Source organism: Sciurus vulgaris (genome assembly GCF_902686455.1).
Source record: "Sciurus vulgaris genome assembly, chromosome: 3".
NCBI classification, from domain to species: domain Eukaryota; kingdom Metazoa; phylum Chordata; class Mammalia; order Rodentia; family Sciuridae; genus Sciurus; species Sciurus vulgaris.
In genome coordinates this window covers 35,430,089-35,446,474 of record NC_136463.1, presented here as the reverse complement: position 1 = coordinate 35,446,474, position 16,386 = coordinate 35,430,089, and the positions used below count along the sequence as shown (strand labels likewise).

At 38.4% G+C, this 16,386-nt stretch overlaps 1 protein-coding gene across 2 annotated transcripts in view; it reads right to left on the bottom strand.

Annotated features, from left to right (window-relative positions):
* CLTC (clathrin heavy chain) overlaps positions 1-14,984 on the bottom strand; it is a 64,640-nt gene extending 49,656 nt beyond the window's left edge. Inside the window, exon 1 of one of the 2 annotated variants that reach the window (XM_079131342.1) lies at positions 14,549-14,984. In XM_079131342.1, coding sequence (XP_078987468.1) covers positions 14,549-14,590 — 42 coding nt within the window. In that variant the 5' untranslated portion in view covers positions 14,591-14,984. The remainder of the gene's footprint in view (positions 1-14,548) is intronic. The other variant, XM_079131343.1, reaches the window with a different exon arrangement.
* Between the last annotated feature and the right edge of the window lie 1,402 nt (positions 14,985-16,386).

The following is a 16,386-nucleotide window of genomic DNA, read 5'->3' as shown; positions in this document are numbered from 1 at the left end:
AATAGAATATCACTTTGGTAGTATCCTGTCAGAATTACTCAACATGAATCTAATCACAATGTCCTATAAGATAAGCCCAAATTGAGGAACCTTTCACTGAAGAACTGATTTACATTTTCCTAAAAATATTTACTATCACTTTTACTCACATTTATGGCAAAAAGAAAAGGGAAAGTGTCCATCCTTGCTTGAGGAGGAGTAAAGCAATGCCTCAGTACTGAATAAAGAGTTAAAGTGACTTGGCACACATCAAGTACACAGATCACAGGACTGCTCTCTACAATGTAAGGATTTCTGTCTTTTTTGTTATGTAGCTCTGACACTATAGTATGGGGATACATACTGTTATGAAATAGACTGGTCTGGAAGCCATTCTACTAACATTACACATTCAACCTCACATAGGCCAGTTTGCTTTGTTCATGTGTTTCTAGAGAATGGGAAAACCTTGATATGCCAGGAATCAGGAAACCCAGGGGTGATGAGTCAAATTATGAAAATATTGTTAATGACAAAACTATTAAAATATTGTTAAAAGGCAAATGGGCCATAAGTATAGTGTGGCTTTACTTGGTTTTATGTCTTTTTTTTTTTTTAATGTTTTTTAGTTGTAGATGGACACAATGCCTTTATTTTATTCATTTATTTTTATGTGGTGCTGAGGATTAAACCAAGTACCTCACATGTACTAGGCAAGTGCTCTACCACTGAGCCACAACCCCAGCCTCTAGTTGTATATCTTATGCTAGCATTTTTTGCCCTACTTCCTTTTACCCTGCTTTGGGCAAGGGATATTGTAGATTAACCCAGAGATGTTTTTACCATTGAGCTACATTCCCAGGTCTTTTCATTTCTTTCTTTCTTTCTTTTTTTTTTTTTTTTTTTTTTTTTTGAGACATGGTCTTGCTAAAATTGCCCAGGCTGCCCTCAAACTTGGGATACTCCTGCCTCAGCTCCCCTAGTAGCTGGGATTATAGGTGTGCGACACCATACCTAATTTTTTACCCTTCTTAATGTAGTCTACTGGATTAAATATCTTTCAATGATCAATTCTCTGATTAAAGACACCTTTCCATTCTCACAATGGCTCTATCTCAACAATCAATCACAACTATTTCTACCTACAAACACCACACAATTAAAAGAGTGATTTCCTTTGAGCTTACTAATTTCCTCTAGCAGTTCTTACATCTGATCAGACAAAAATAAATTCAATCAGAAATTGGCATCTCTGTGCAAGTTTACCATAAGAGTTTTCCTCCTAATGAATGACTAATACACTTGGAAAAGAGCTCATTTATCAGCTCTACTGACTGAAAATTGAAATTCGTGTTTGTGACAGCATTACTAAGAACTTATATTCCCACATTTAGTGTTTGGCTTTATACTTTCCAGAGTCTTCCTTCTGGTTTCATCCAAATAATAAAAATCTAAGGAAGTCTGTATGAGCTACTGAATTTCAGATGAAGCTACTTTGCAAGTGTTCTAGGTGTAGTACTGTTTCAGTTATCTTTTCTGTGACTTCTATAGCAAAAGGACTCTGGTGTTACCAATATATTGAAAAGGTCAACAATTTTAGAGGTCTACTGATGGTACCACTAATCTCCCAATACAGGAATTTTAAAGTATGTGCTTCGAGATTTGTTTTTAAGTTCCTATCCAAAGTATTTCATTCAGCAGGATTTCTTTTAAAAACTCCAGAGTCAGGAATGGTGGCACACACCTGTAATCCCAGTAATACCAGCAATTTGGGAGGCTGAGGCAGGATTGCAAGTTCAAGACCAACCTTTGCCACTTAGCAAAACTGTCTCAAAATGAAAACCAAAAAGGATGGAGGATATAACTTGGTAGTAAAATGTCCCATGTTCAATGTCCCGCACCAAATAAATAAATAAATACTCCCAAACATCTGCTACCTTTAATGGTATCAATCATAATGTTGGAGGGCATGGGATCTGAGAAACCTGGTACAGTGGTGCATGCCTGTAATGTCAGCGACTCAGGAGGCTGTCAAGGAGATCAGAAGTTTGAAGCGAGCATGGGCAATTTAGTGAGACCTTGTCTCAAGATAAAAAATAAAAAAGGGTTGGGGATATTAGCTAAGTAGGAAGAGTGCCTCCTGGGTTCAAGCTCTAGAACTTGAAAGAAAAAAAAAAATAGTTGGTGTTACTTCATTAAGCCCTTCCTGGAAACTAGCAGAATGTCAAATAAAAACTGCAGTTGCTGTATTCTACAGGAAATGAAGAAAAATGCTGAGAATGCAGCATTCCTTCAGTTCTTCCATCAACAGGATACCAGCCATTGTTTTTTGTGGGCTCCACAGATTTCACCTAACAAATAAACACGGCTTTAATCTTTGCTGACCTCACACTTAAACATACAGATTTGTTTCTTAACCTTGTTAGCCTCTGAAGGAATGAATCTTTGTCTCTAAGGAGAATTTCTGAATGTTACTCTCTTCAAACTGCAAACAATCCCTTCAGAAAGAAATCACAGCCAGAGACACGACTGTTAGCTTTGACAAACTACCAGGAGACTCAAAGACCTAAAGAACTTTTCCTACTTATAAACTAGTAGAGACTGAAAAATTTTAAAACTTTAAATTTGACACTCTTTTTTTTAAATTCCAAATTAAGACGAAATGTTAGATCAATTTTGAATATGATCCAGGAAAATATAGGGAAGTTTTTATGTCCCAAATCTTTTGAGATGGGCATGACTTTCCAAGATCATGCCCATTCCTGCATAAATGCCATTCAGCTGGCATAGAACCACCAAATGCTACCAGAGTTGCAATCAATTATATACAGGTGGTAGAACATACCAAGCCTCCATTTCAAAAAAAAAAAAAAAAAAAAAACAACAACACAGAAAAAAAAGGCTTACTTCAATGGTTTAAGATTATAATACTTGGTGCTAACTCAACATGAAGACCTTCAAAGGATGGTTTGAATGGACCTGGGCAAACACCAAGGGCTTGGTTTCCTGGCAGGAGTAACTAAAATGTCTGTCCAGTTTCCTTATAGTTATGGCTTTAAAGGTCCTAAAGAAACTTCATTCTAGACAAAGGTGCTTTTAAGTTCATCTCTATCACTGCTGCACACAACCACACATTTTTCTACCCTATACTACCCTATACTGACAGACTGGCTAGGAAATCAGATAGTATATGGTATCATTCATTTTTCAAGTTGACTCATTTAAAGTATGATCATCCTTCCAGCTGCTACTGGTTACAAGACCAGAACCATCTTATTTTACAATTGACTTATTAAAGTATGTTCTTGTGAACTTAAATGCCACAAATTTCAAATTCAAATAAATGAAGTAACTAACACTGAGCATGAAGAGTTACTGGCTACCTCAAAATTATTTAACACTAAAAATTCAGGGAATCCGAATCAACATTAAAATTATCAGATGATGATTTGTCTTAATACCTATTAAGCACCTATTTTTTGGCAATTTAAAATTGAACTTTGTCAATACTATTTATAAAAAATAAATCTATAAGGGAAAAAATAGACTTTAGGCTCAAAGGATCTTGGAATGTTCAAACTATAGCTCATGTCCTCAAAAAAAGTGGGAAAAAATATTCCATCTCAAAATCATGTAGACACTTCCTTCACTCTAAAATTTAGTGTTATAGAAAGAAGACCACCTTGATTTTTTTGATCAGGGAGAGGGTATGCCCTGGATGTTTGTAGTTTTAATTCATGGTACTAAAATTTACTCACGTCTGTCTCTTTTAATTTTGCTTTCTTCTTATCAGTACAGTTTTCTTCCACTGTCTGAAAACTGCTTCCATTCCAATTATTTTGCTTTCTCTAATTCCTAAATTTGTAACATTCTATCGCATCCCCCCTTATTTAATTCTGGGATTTACCACTGAATTCAAAGTCTAAAAAAAAGAAGTCTTCCAATAATCTTTCCATGTTGCTCATTGCAGAAACAATTCTGCTTTTAATCGCCATCAAGATCATTTTTTAAATTTTGTTATTGCAATCCATTATCTCTAAAGATCCTTATTTCTATCATAATAATTTTTCTGTATGCCTCTGATAATACTAACAGTTTTCTAAAGCTTTCTTCCAGTTCCAAGCAAAAAAACTTATCTTAAGTATTTTTCAGGTCTCTTTCTAGTCCTGTAGTAGTTTTTCCCCCAATAATCTCAAATTTACACAGATACTGGGCAGTTACTGAGTGCCAGGCCCAAAGCTAAAGCACAGAGAATTCTACTGTAAATGCGATGTTCCTTTTCACTCAGTGTATAACAAACAGGTACACTGCAATTATTATGGTGCCATGAAGTAACAGAATGTATGCCTCACCCAGATGTCTCAGAAGAAATGAAAACGCAACCTCAAACAGGATAGACAATTTAAGAGAGCTCAGGGATACAATGTCAGAGAAAATAGGTAGACCTGAAAATACCCTCCATACCCAATAAGACTATTCTCTCTACACTTAAAAAAGCTTTTGAGGACTGGGGATATAGCACAGTTGGTGGAGGGCATGCCTTGTGCTCACAAGGCTCTGGGTTCAATCCCCAGCACCATAAAAAAAAAAAAAAAAAAGACTGACAAATAGGGTGTGGTGGTGCATGCCTGTAATCCCAGAAACTTTGGAAACTCATAAGTGGATCACAAGTTCAAGGCCAGCCTCAGTGATACCCTGAGTAACTTAACAAGACACCATCTTTTTCTTACTGGGGGTGGCCCCCACTGGGGATGACCACTGAGCAACATCCTTAGCCCTATTTTGTATTTTATTTAGAGATAGGGTCTCACTGAGAAATAAAAAGAACTGGGGTGGTATCTGTAAAGCACCCCTAGGTTTGATCCCCAGTACCACACACACACACACACAAAAGCTTTTGACAAGTATAAAGGGAAAATGAACCCTTTGTATATTGCTCAAGGGCATGTAAATGGTACAGGCACTGCACAAAATAGTTTGGAGGTCCCCTAAAAAGAACATTAAGAAAAAAAAAAAAAAAAGAAAAGAAAATTAAAAGAATTACTGTTTGACCCAGCAATTCCACTCCCTTACACAGATCCAAAACAACTAATAACAGGAATTCAACCAAAAACTTACACAAAAGGGCTTGGGATGTAGCTCAGTGATAAAGCACTTGCCTAGCATAAACCAGACCCAGCATTCAATCTCAACAGCACCAAAAGCAAAAACAAACAAAAATATTCACAGCAGCACTATTCGCAATAGCTAAAAGGTAGAAACAACTCAAATATCCATCAACTGATGAAAGGAAAGGAGAAATAAAATGTGATATATCCATTCAATGGAGTATTATTAAGCTAAAGGAACCAAGTACCAAGATGTGCTGTACACCTCAATTATGCTTAGTGAAATAAGTTAGAAACAAAAGGTCAAATGTTGTATAATTCCATTTACATAAAATATCCAGAATAGTACATCAGTTGCCAGGATACAGGAGGATGAAAAACTGCCTAAGGGTAGCGAGTTTTCAGATGATGAAAATGCTCTGGAACTAGATACAGGTGATAGTGGCACACTGTAAATGTACTAAATAACTATTATTCACTTTAAAGTGGGAGTGAATTTTGCTGCGTTTGGTGGCACATGTCTGTAATCCCAGCAATTTGGTGGGCTGGAGGATCTCAAGTTTGAGGCCTGGGCAATTTAGCAAGACCTTATCCCAAAATAAAAAATGACAAAGGGCTGGGGATGTGACTCACTGATAAAGTACCCTTGGGTTCAACTCAGTAAATAAATAAGGTTAATTTTGTTTGTTTTATGAATTTTATCTCGAAAAGACTTTTGAAGTCAGCCGTGTAAGTCAGAGGTAGAGTTATTACTTAGCACGGGCGATGCCCAGCATTAAAAAAAGAAAAAACCAAAACACAACATCAACAAAAAAGGCTTTTGGCTCCTTTAAACTATAAATTCCCAGGGTAAAAACTAAGTCTATCTAATAATAAGCTAATTTATAATTCAAGTTATCAGTTGACTTAGTTTATATAAACAAAACTACAAAATTAATAACTTGGAAATGTTTTTCTACACTTCTCCTTTCAAAAAACATTTTATTTAAACTCCTTACTGTGAGAGCTGAATGAATCCCCCAAAAGTTCATGCATTGGAAACTTAAGCCCCAAAGTGGTATGCTAATAGTATTTAGAGGTAGTCTTTGAGAGGTAACAATAATTAAATGAGGTCATGAGGGTAGGGTCCCAACAATGGCATTAGTGGCTTTATAAGAGACCAAAATTAGCTCACTTGTTCTATCTTGCCTCGTGATGCCCTCCACCATGATATAATGCAACTAGAAGATCCTCACCAGATACAGAATGCCCACATGCTCTTGTAAGTTCCCAGCCTCCACCATATGCCAAATAACTTCTTGTCTTTATTACCAAGTCCCAAATATTTAGTTACAACAAGAGAAAATGGATAAAGACTCTCTTCATATGCAATTTTGATATTAGTGTCTTTGTTAGTACTAGAAAGTCATCTCCAGTCCAAAGAGCTTTAAAAAAAAAAAAAAAAAAAAAAAAAAAAAAACTATTATGGTGTAATCATGGGAATTTTATTACAAGCAGCAAATTCCCATTTGCAATTAGAGTTTTTTTCAACTAATCTTTGGATTTAAACTATGATCTCCAGAAATGTACCCTAATAGATTGCTTTTTGAGAAATATTTAAGATGTTTGTGACATTGAACAGTTGCAAATCGTGAGGCCATACACAGAGGAAGAAATTACTACATCTGTCTGGTTCATAAGCATGATTGGATTTTCATGCTTTTGTGTGAGATGTGCCTCCCTCTAAACCTTGTTACTATATCAGCACATTACACACGTGATGTGAAAAAATAAAAAGGTTTCCATAGTTCAATATGGCCAAATCTAGAATAATACAGCCTGCAGAAAGACATATTCAAAGTCGGGTGTTTGCTAAGCTAAGCACATATGAACTGTCTTTGGCTTCACTCTACTTCGGTGGTTTCCTCAGATGGACAGCTGATCAGAAATAAAAGCAACTCTTAACCAACTCCATCTTTTCATCTGTTATGATTCCCAGTTTCAAGAGACAAAGGGTCATCAAAACTGCAATTATTTGGGACCCCCAGTGTTCAGAACAACAATATTTCTTCCTTTCTCTACTCCAGGAATGGTCTGGATGTAGAAAATACGAAAGAGAAAAGACTGGTGCAATTCCGAGAACATAGTTTCAATAACAGAATAGACTTTAGTTTTGTCTTTTGCCTTTAGCATGGTATATATGTTCATGGAGTAGATAAAAGAAGATTCCCCCAGGGCAGAAGGGATGAACAAACATTTAAGTTTCTGTATGGACTAAGCATTATGCTATAAACAAACCTATACCAACTTCACAACTACCAGGAAGTACTATTTTAATAAATGAAGAAGTTGAAACAAGCTAAAAACTTGACATAATCAAATAAAGCCCAGATTAAACATCTGACACATTTTGCAGAATTGCATACCTCAGAGTCAATTTTTTTTAATGTGATGAAATGTGGTTTTAATGAACTTGGTTCCTATTCTTTCAGAAACAATCTTTAAAATCTTCTTTACTCAGACTTTAAAGACAAGCCTTTATTTGCTTACTGATTCTGAACAGGAAGTACCAATATCACTGGCAGTTCTGCCTCCAAGTATAACCATACAACTTTGCAACCATTTCCCCCTTCTACCACCAGAGTACTCAAATTGGGTAAGCATGGTCTACTCCCACTGTCCCTCCACAGCCCTCCTCAAGCACAACTGTTCTCTTCAGGAGTTCATGTTTTACATTAGTATAAACACAGAAAGATGAATGTATCCTGAAAGAGAAAACAAATTTCCTGCTTTCAAAAGTGACTTCAAAAGAAACACATTCTTGTCATTAAAGTCTGTAGAAAAGTTTCCGAAGTTCAGCCTTATGAGAGTAATATAGATAATACTGGTTACAAGTTAACCTGATCTTAATTATTCTGCACAATTTTGCCCTGGGAACTTGGATAAAATCTTTTAAAGATACTGTCTACATAATCATTCAAGGCCTACAAAGTCATTGTCCCCTATTTTTCTTAAAATATAAAAAGTACTGCCCTAAAAACAGACTTCCAGTATGTGCATATCAAAGAACATTATGGCACAGATATAAATAATCGTGGTATATTTTGCACTTCAAATTACACAGATCACTCACCAAGAGGCATCTATGCCAAATTAAAAGAAAAATTAAAATCTAACACCCACTACCTTTTAAGGTACCTGTTATGAACTTTAGGTTCCCCATTATAAAATAAGGCAAACCATACCTACCCAAAGAGGGGTTCTCTTGCTAATTAAATGGGATAATAAACATAAAATGACAACATAAGAGATTTCTAAAATCCACATTTGACAGATCCAAGTTTCCTAATATCCCAAAGCTACTATGGATTGGGGGATAGTGGATGACATCTAGACCTATGAACTTTGCCCTAGCTCACAAGACAAGTTGATTTATGTAGTTTTAGCACAGCATATATATGAATTTGGAAAAACAGCATCATTTGAACATAAAGGGCATAAAGGGCTAAAACATAAGCTATGAATTTATTTCCCATCTAAGTGAGAATATTCACTTAAAACATTACCACCTTAAAAGAACATTTATATAATTATACTAATTAAAAATGTACCAAAGGGCACATGCCTGTAATTCCAGCAACTCAGAAAGCAGAGGCAGGAGGACCATAATTTCAAGGCCAGCCTCAGTAACTTAGCAAGACCTGTCTTAAAATAAAATAAAATAGGGCTGGTGATGTAGTTCAATGGTAAAGTGCCTCTGGGCTCAATTCTCAGTACCAAAACAAAACAAAGTACCAAAGGCACACAACGAGAACTCATAGAATGTAACATAAGACTAAAATTTTGTTTTGGGGGTATAATTTCAGAGTGCCATCAATTTATTTAAACATATTCATATTTGTTTTAAATCCTGTATATCGAATGTTCAAATACATAAAGATTCACAATCAGACATCAATGCAACCATGAAGTTTACCATTTACCACTTTAACCCTACAGTCTAATACAGTTCCTGAAATGCAGTAAATTCTCAAATTTAGAGTTAATGCACTAACCCCAAATAAATCCAGGTCCACACACAAAGTATTGTCACTGATTGAGATACTTGAATGAAATGTGTTGGGCCAAAGTTATACAGCTAAAAATTAATGTTCCTAAAGTACTTTCACATATATGATCTCATATCCTCACGTTAACTTTATGAGGTAGTACGCCTAATTTACAGATAAAAAGAAACAAAGCCCTAACCTGTGTTTTCATATGTAGTCACAAGATACTGAGCACCTGAAATGCAGCTATGACTGATTTTAAATTAATTAAAATCAAATAATTAACAGATAATTGATTAAACTGGAAAACAAATATATTTGGAATAAACTAGGTACACAAATCTGCTTTTTCAATTGTAAATTTTATGAACTCTAAACAGATGAAGTATTTCAAATAAAAACAGGATCTGAATTGACATGCTCTCTAAGTATAAAATCAGATTTTGGAATTTAGGGAGAAAGAAATGTAAAACAGGTCTGGTGCAGTAGCACAAGCCTGCAATCCCACCGTGGTGGGTGGGTGGGTGTGTGTGTGTGTAAGAATTCCAAGTTCCAAGCCAGCCTCAGCAATTTAGCAAGGCCCTAAGACTTGGCAAAACCCTGTCTCAAAAACAAAATCAAAAGGACTGGGATGTGGCTCAATGATTAGGCACCCCTGGGATCAATCCCTGGTACCAAAAGAAAAAACAAAAAAGAAAGAAAAAAAGAAATGTAAAACAGCCCATTAGTAAAGTTTATACTGATTACACACTAAAATGATTTTGGTATTAGTTAAATAAAATATTAAAATTAATTTCACCTGCACTTTACTTTTAACATGACCACTAGAATATTTAAAACGACAAATGAGGTTCACATTATTTTCTATTAGACAGCACTGGTCTTAATAACCACCAAACACCTGTTCTGTCCACTGTATCACATCATTAACTACATTTTAAGCAAGTAGAAAGAATTTTGTCTCTAGGCCAAAGTCCTAAAGAAGAACAGCACACTAGGATACTGTCTCTTAAAGACAAACCCCATTCAGACATCATGGTCCCTGGGCACTACTTGGATTCTTACTTACTTCAATTGTTAAGAAAGGTGTCTGGGTCTGAAGTGGTGGTGCAAATCTGTAATCCTAGAGGCTTGGAGGCTGAGGCAGGAGGATCTGGAGTTCAAAGTCAGCCTCAGCAACTTAGGGAGGCACTTAACAACTCAGTGAAGCCCTGTCTCTAAATAAAATATTTAAAAAGGGCTGGGGTTGTGACTCAGAGGTTAAATACTGAGGTTTTTTTTTTTTTTTTTTTTTATTGTTGTTGTTGTTTTTTTGTTTTGTTTTAAAGTTTAACTTTACTGTAATTTAAAAAAAGAAAAAAAGGTGTTTGGGGGGATTGATTGAAGATCTGAAAGTACCCAGACACCTAACAGGCTCTCAAGAAGTCTACTGCTATCCCGTACACTTAACAGTATTATCATTTATTATCAGTCTTTCCCAAAAGAGACAGTATTTGACTAACCCTTGGACGATGAGTGTTTTAATTTTTGCTATCAAAATGTTCTACATATATAAACATGGGTGGCCAGATAAACTTTCATTTCTACAAAGCACATCCGTATGGCCCACATCAATTGTGCAATTCAATGTTGGCTGTCAATACACACTCGACTTTTAAAATTTAAAATGAACTAAAAAGAAATAAAAGCAAAAATTGAGTTTCTCAGTAACATTAAGCACATTTCAAGCGCTCATTACCCCTGTGTAACTAACAGACAATTCCATCACCGAAGAAAGTTCTACTGGACAATAACAATCAGAAGTTGCAAAGAACCTCATCTCTAACACACAGAAATACATCTGTTACATATAATTCCAAATAGGTATTGTATACTGTTGAACACAAGCATTTAATAATAATTTTACAATTGGGCTGGGGTTGTGGCTCAGTGGTAGTGTGCCTGCCTAGCACATGTGAGGCCCTGGGTTCAATCCTCAGCAGCAAATAAAAATAAAGGAATTATGTTCACCTACAACTAAAAAATATTGGAAAAAAAAAAAAAAAAAAAAGCTGAGGACTAAATGTAAATGGAACCTTTGAAAACCAACATATAAATTTCAACTGTGGTCAGAATATTCCAAGAACAAAGTATCAAGCTTCCTAAAATCAAATTTCACTACATACTAAAATGGAAAAAGACTGTGGTGCTATAACACACACAGTTCCATGTCCTGAATTATATCCTCATCAGAGTGAAAGTACTTTCACTAAAGTCAGCCATACCCCTTTAAGCTGAGTGAACTGACCATTAAGAAAATTCTGAAAAATGTATCTTAAGTTTGGAAGCTATTCACAGGGTAGACTGCAGCATAATTCCAGATGGTCTGCCTCTTCCAGACACTCCAGCTAAGCATGTAACACACCCCAGTTATGCTTAACATTGCTTTCCCTTTGCAAACCAAATTAACCTTAGCTCATTACATTCAACCCAACAACACATTTCATGCCTGCATGTATGCATTAAAAGGAAGAGAGTGAGATTTGTAATGGAAAACTCTAAAGAGCCCAGGAACACAACAGAATGTGCCAATTGGCATTAAGACACTTACTATGCCAAGAATTGAAAATTGCAGGCAATATTTTATATGTAGCCAAGGATTTGTTCAGAATCTGCAACTCCAGCAATGTCTTGCCCAAACTGGCAATTATTTGTTGACTGCCATCAGCCTAAGATCCATAGATGGAAAAAAAAAAAAATTCCTTCATAACTTAACATTCATAAAATGTAGTTTCAGGCCTTGGTGACTGATTCTTCAGCTGGACAATGCAGGTAGGGGGCATAAAAATAAATTAATTTACAGTTTGCTTTTTTAAGTTCCACAGCTAAATTTACACTCAAGTTTTTCATTTCTTATTTCCAGTTTTTATCCTAAGTGTTTCAGAACATTTTCTGCTACTTAGCAAACTGACTCAGAGGTCAAAGACCTAAAATGCCAATTAACATAATCCTTATTAATTTCTAAAAAGAGGAAATAAAAAATGTGAACTCAGAAGATGCATTATTCTGAAAGAGATTGGTGATTTGGGGATTTTTGTGCAATTAATCACTATTTACAAGAACATACAGTCATACTAGCTAGCTAAGCTTAAGTTTAGTGATGACATAGCATTCCAAAAAATGGATGTCAGAATTCAAGTTTATGTTCAAAGCTGCTTTATACTCAAAAATCTTCAAATTATTTGATAGCAAATAGCTTATCTCAAGGACCTGCAGAAACCTCAATTAAAAATCAGACCTGTATTAAATCTGTTTTAATTAGTGACAAGGCTGGAGTCCAATCTTTGAGACTATTTAACCATTCTTTTCTCCTCTTTAATAGAAATGAAAAGCTAAGCCAAGTGTAGTGGCTACCTGGGAGGCTAAGGCAAGCTAGAGGCCAGCCTGGGCAATTTAGCCAGACTGTCTCAAACTTAATAAAAAGGGGCTGGGATGTAGCTCAGTGGCAGAGTATCCCTGGGTTCAAGCCCCAGTAGTGAAGGAAAAAGTAGCTGTACCTGTTTCTTTTGTATATGGTGAACATATATTTGTCTGTAGAAAGATAATTCAGATGTTATTCAGTTTGAGGACAAACCTGTGTTTTTCCTTCATATCCACGAAGTGTTACCTTCATAATCCCCAATCCTCCACATTCATTTACCACCCCATTTTAACAGAGGTAATCACAATTAAACCTGAATTTAGCACAAAAAATAACTTCTTCACTCAATCTCTTAACAGTTTTTAAACTTTTGTAAAACGACATTTTTTGTTTTGCTTTTTGAGATGAGGGTCTTGCTGTTGCCCAAGCTGATCTGGAACTCCTGAGTTCAAGTGATCCTTCAGATTCAGCCTCCTCCAAAAGCTAGAACTAAAGGCACATGCTATCACACACCAGCTTTGTTTTCCTTGCCAAAGTCAGATGAGTTATTTGAAAACTAGAGATAACTGAAAAAAGTAACATTTAATTCATTATGTAGGTGAAGATTTATTATTTTTTACATTTCAAGTTTTAAAGGAAAATAACTTCTTGCTAGTGCAAGCAAATGTGGCAATACCTGTAAAGAACCAAGAGTTTATTTTACTCCCAGCCTGAATATTAAACCTTTTAATTATCAAAAATCCTTTATGGATGTTATACCAATGGGGAAAAGTAAATAAAAATGGCTTCAATGGTAAGAGCACCTAGTAAGTTACTAATATTCATGTTATATCAAACCACCCTCTATCACGAAATTAGTCCTTCCGATGACTGAGCCGAACATCAGGCAGGCTTAAGGGGGAATTTGGGGTGGGGGTGGGAGCAAATTAATATGAATAAATTACTCTAGCCAAAGTACAAATCAGGATCGAACCAGAAAAATCAGATGTTCGGCAAAGGCTTAATTCAGTGAAGCCCTCGAATGGTCACCTGTCTAGGTCGGTCACTGGCATGCTGTCTCCAGGATAAAACGCCTTAGGGAACAACTCTAGAACCTACTAAAAAGAAGCCAGTTACAGAGCAACTAACCCTGCACGACTGTGAGCAGGTGTGCTCTATCCCCAGGGCTCTAGTCAATTTAAGGCAGCCCTGAGAGAAGTACTCAAGGCTACAATCCCACAACTACCTACTAGACTCCAGAAGGCCGCAAGATAACTCTCCGAATAACTCTTCCTACCTTCTAGAATCAAAGACAGATTAAGAGTTACACCACCCCCAAAGAAATCAAGGGGGGGGAAAAAAAAAAAAGGCGAGTTCCCCTAGGGACCTTGACCCCACGCACTCATGAGACTGACACCGCCTGGAGAAATGCGTTCCCCCATTTTATCCTCTTTCTATTCCTTCCGTGACCTTCTGCTGCTACTGTCTCAGGAAAGGCAAAAGACAAGTCAAAGCCATCTCCCCCCTCCCCCAGGAAGGTGCCTTTCTCAATTGTAAGCTGTGGAAGGAGGAAGAAAAAAGGCTGCTCCTCCCCAACCCACCCGCCACACAACTCCAGGGCGCAGACACGATGGGTAAAGGAAAGAGAAGAGCAATGGAAGGTGACAGCCCTGCACTGGTCTAGGGTTTGATGAGAATTCTTGCTCCGGGAGAAACGCGGGATAGTTCCCCGCTTTTACCCCCCTACTCAAATGAATGAACCGAATAAAATAAAGAGGGGGAAGTTAGTATGCGCAGTTCTTGCCATCCAGGAACAAGACAGAGGCCCCTGGACCCAGGCCTGCCCTCGGCCCCCTTTGCACCCCGATTCGTCATTTTCAACCAAGCCCCCACATCATTAACCCTTTACGCTTTCAAAGATAGTGCCCCTTCTTCCATCTACGCCAAAACCGGCCCTCCCCCCCAATCCGATCCTGTTCGGGCCCACACTTCGGCTTCCTCCTTTCTTCCCACCAACCTCACCACACCCCTCACCAGCCTGGTCCCAACCGCACCTGAAGATGCTCCTGAAAACGAATTGGCAGAATCTGGGCCATGGCGCTGTCGGGGGGTATGGTCTCCTCCTGTCACTGGGGCTGCGGGGCAGTAGCTGCCCGGGCTCTCCGAGGGAGAGGAGGAGAGGGGGAAAGGGGAGGTTGGGCTCAGCAGGATACTCTCCGGGGACGCAGGAAACTGGCAGGCAGACGAGAGAGCTTGGGTCGGGGGCGGAGGCTCCAGGGGACGGGAGAGCCGCAATGGCGGAACCGGGCGCAGCGCAGACTCCGGAAACGGCTGAGCCCTGCGGAAGGATCCCGCGACTGAACTCCGCCCAACCACCTCACCCCCTCCGACTTATGTACCCCTCCACGGAGCGCCGCATCGCTGTCAGGCGCAGGAATTTGGGGCGCAGTGCGCCGAAAGCCTCCCTTCCTGATGCGACAAGAGGGAGCCAGAGGAACCGGAGGGACTACTTTTTTAGAATCATCACTTTCCCCAGTCTGCTATTTTTCCCTCCCCCCACTTTTTTTGCATTTTGCCACATCATGCGACTCGGGGCGACCGACGTCATTTCCGTAGGCGCTTTAGGTCCCACCCACGCACTTCCAGGTGCACGTGATGCTGGCAGTGACGGGTTGGTTGCTGCCAGAATGGAGAGAGTGCTAGGGAAATGCCGTGTGTTCTGGGAATGAGGTGGCTGTTCGGCCTCCTTGAGGCATGGCGTGTGCTGCTTCCTTGGCCTGCGGCCCCTGCATATTTCAACCGAGTCCCTGATGAAGAGGACGTGGCGTGGGCAGATGGGCCCTGCCTCCCGCCCTCTCGGTGACTCAGGGAAACGGCCTCGCCGCAGAGCGCTCCCCTGGCAGCTGGTGCAGCACTCCTCCCCCGCCTAGTTTCATGCAGTGGGAGGTTTCTTACATCCCAGGGAGGGGGAATGAAATGGGGTTTAAAATCCTCTCTGCCCTTACACACGCCCTTCTGACGGTTGGAGAACCTGACGCGCGGATTCTAACTAGAACCAGCGTTCTCTTCGGGTGTTCCTTAATTAGCTTAAAGGACAGTGAAGGCCATCGGTGATGTATCTCAAGCTGGCCTTAGCGTTTCAGCGGACATTTTGGTGGGCTTGTATCAGTCTAGTTTATTAGTGACCAGCTTGGCGTTTAAGAATTTTAAGTATCATAAAATAACGCGGAAGGATTACACCAAAATTGTAGCAGACTTTAGCGATACCAGGTTGAATCTTACAGAGTTTTATGATTACGTTAAAGGTGACTGACATGTCTTCCTGAAGGAAAGGGATTATTAGCTGTGTATTTCGGTGGAACCACCTCAACACTGCCTGTAGGTCAGCAGTGTGGGATGTAAACACGTCAAAGCCGGAGCATCGTATCTTCCAACAGCATTAAGGTATCTACGGCATTACTTATCGATTAATAATCTTCCCAGTGCTTTCTTGATAAAATATAAACTGTAATAACATTTATTAATAGTACCAATAAAGGACAAAAATTTAATTGCGTGCCTTTCATCTTGAAGATTTTTTTTCCTTCCCCTGAAAGCCCTTGAGAAGAAACTCAAGTCCACAATAATTTTTTCAGTGCCCTTCTCAATTAGAGCATAAAACCCTATTGGATATACGGTAATTTTGTGTGTTAAGCAGTTTTTCTTAAGAGAAGTTTGCTTAGTCATTTGTGTTGCTTTTAGTATTTTTCCCCAAACACTGTCTCTCATACTGAGGATCAGAGAACAATCTGGCAGGTAAGAGGGCAGTCAGAGACTGTTCTACAAAGAAGAGCCTTGCCACCATATTGTTGTAAAGTTATGCTTGCAAAATTTCATGTTGCTTTGTTAAGCC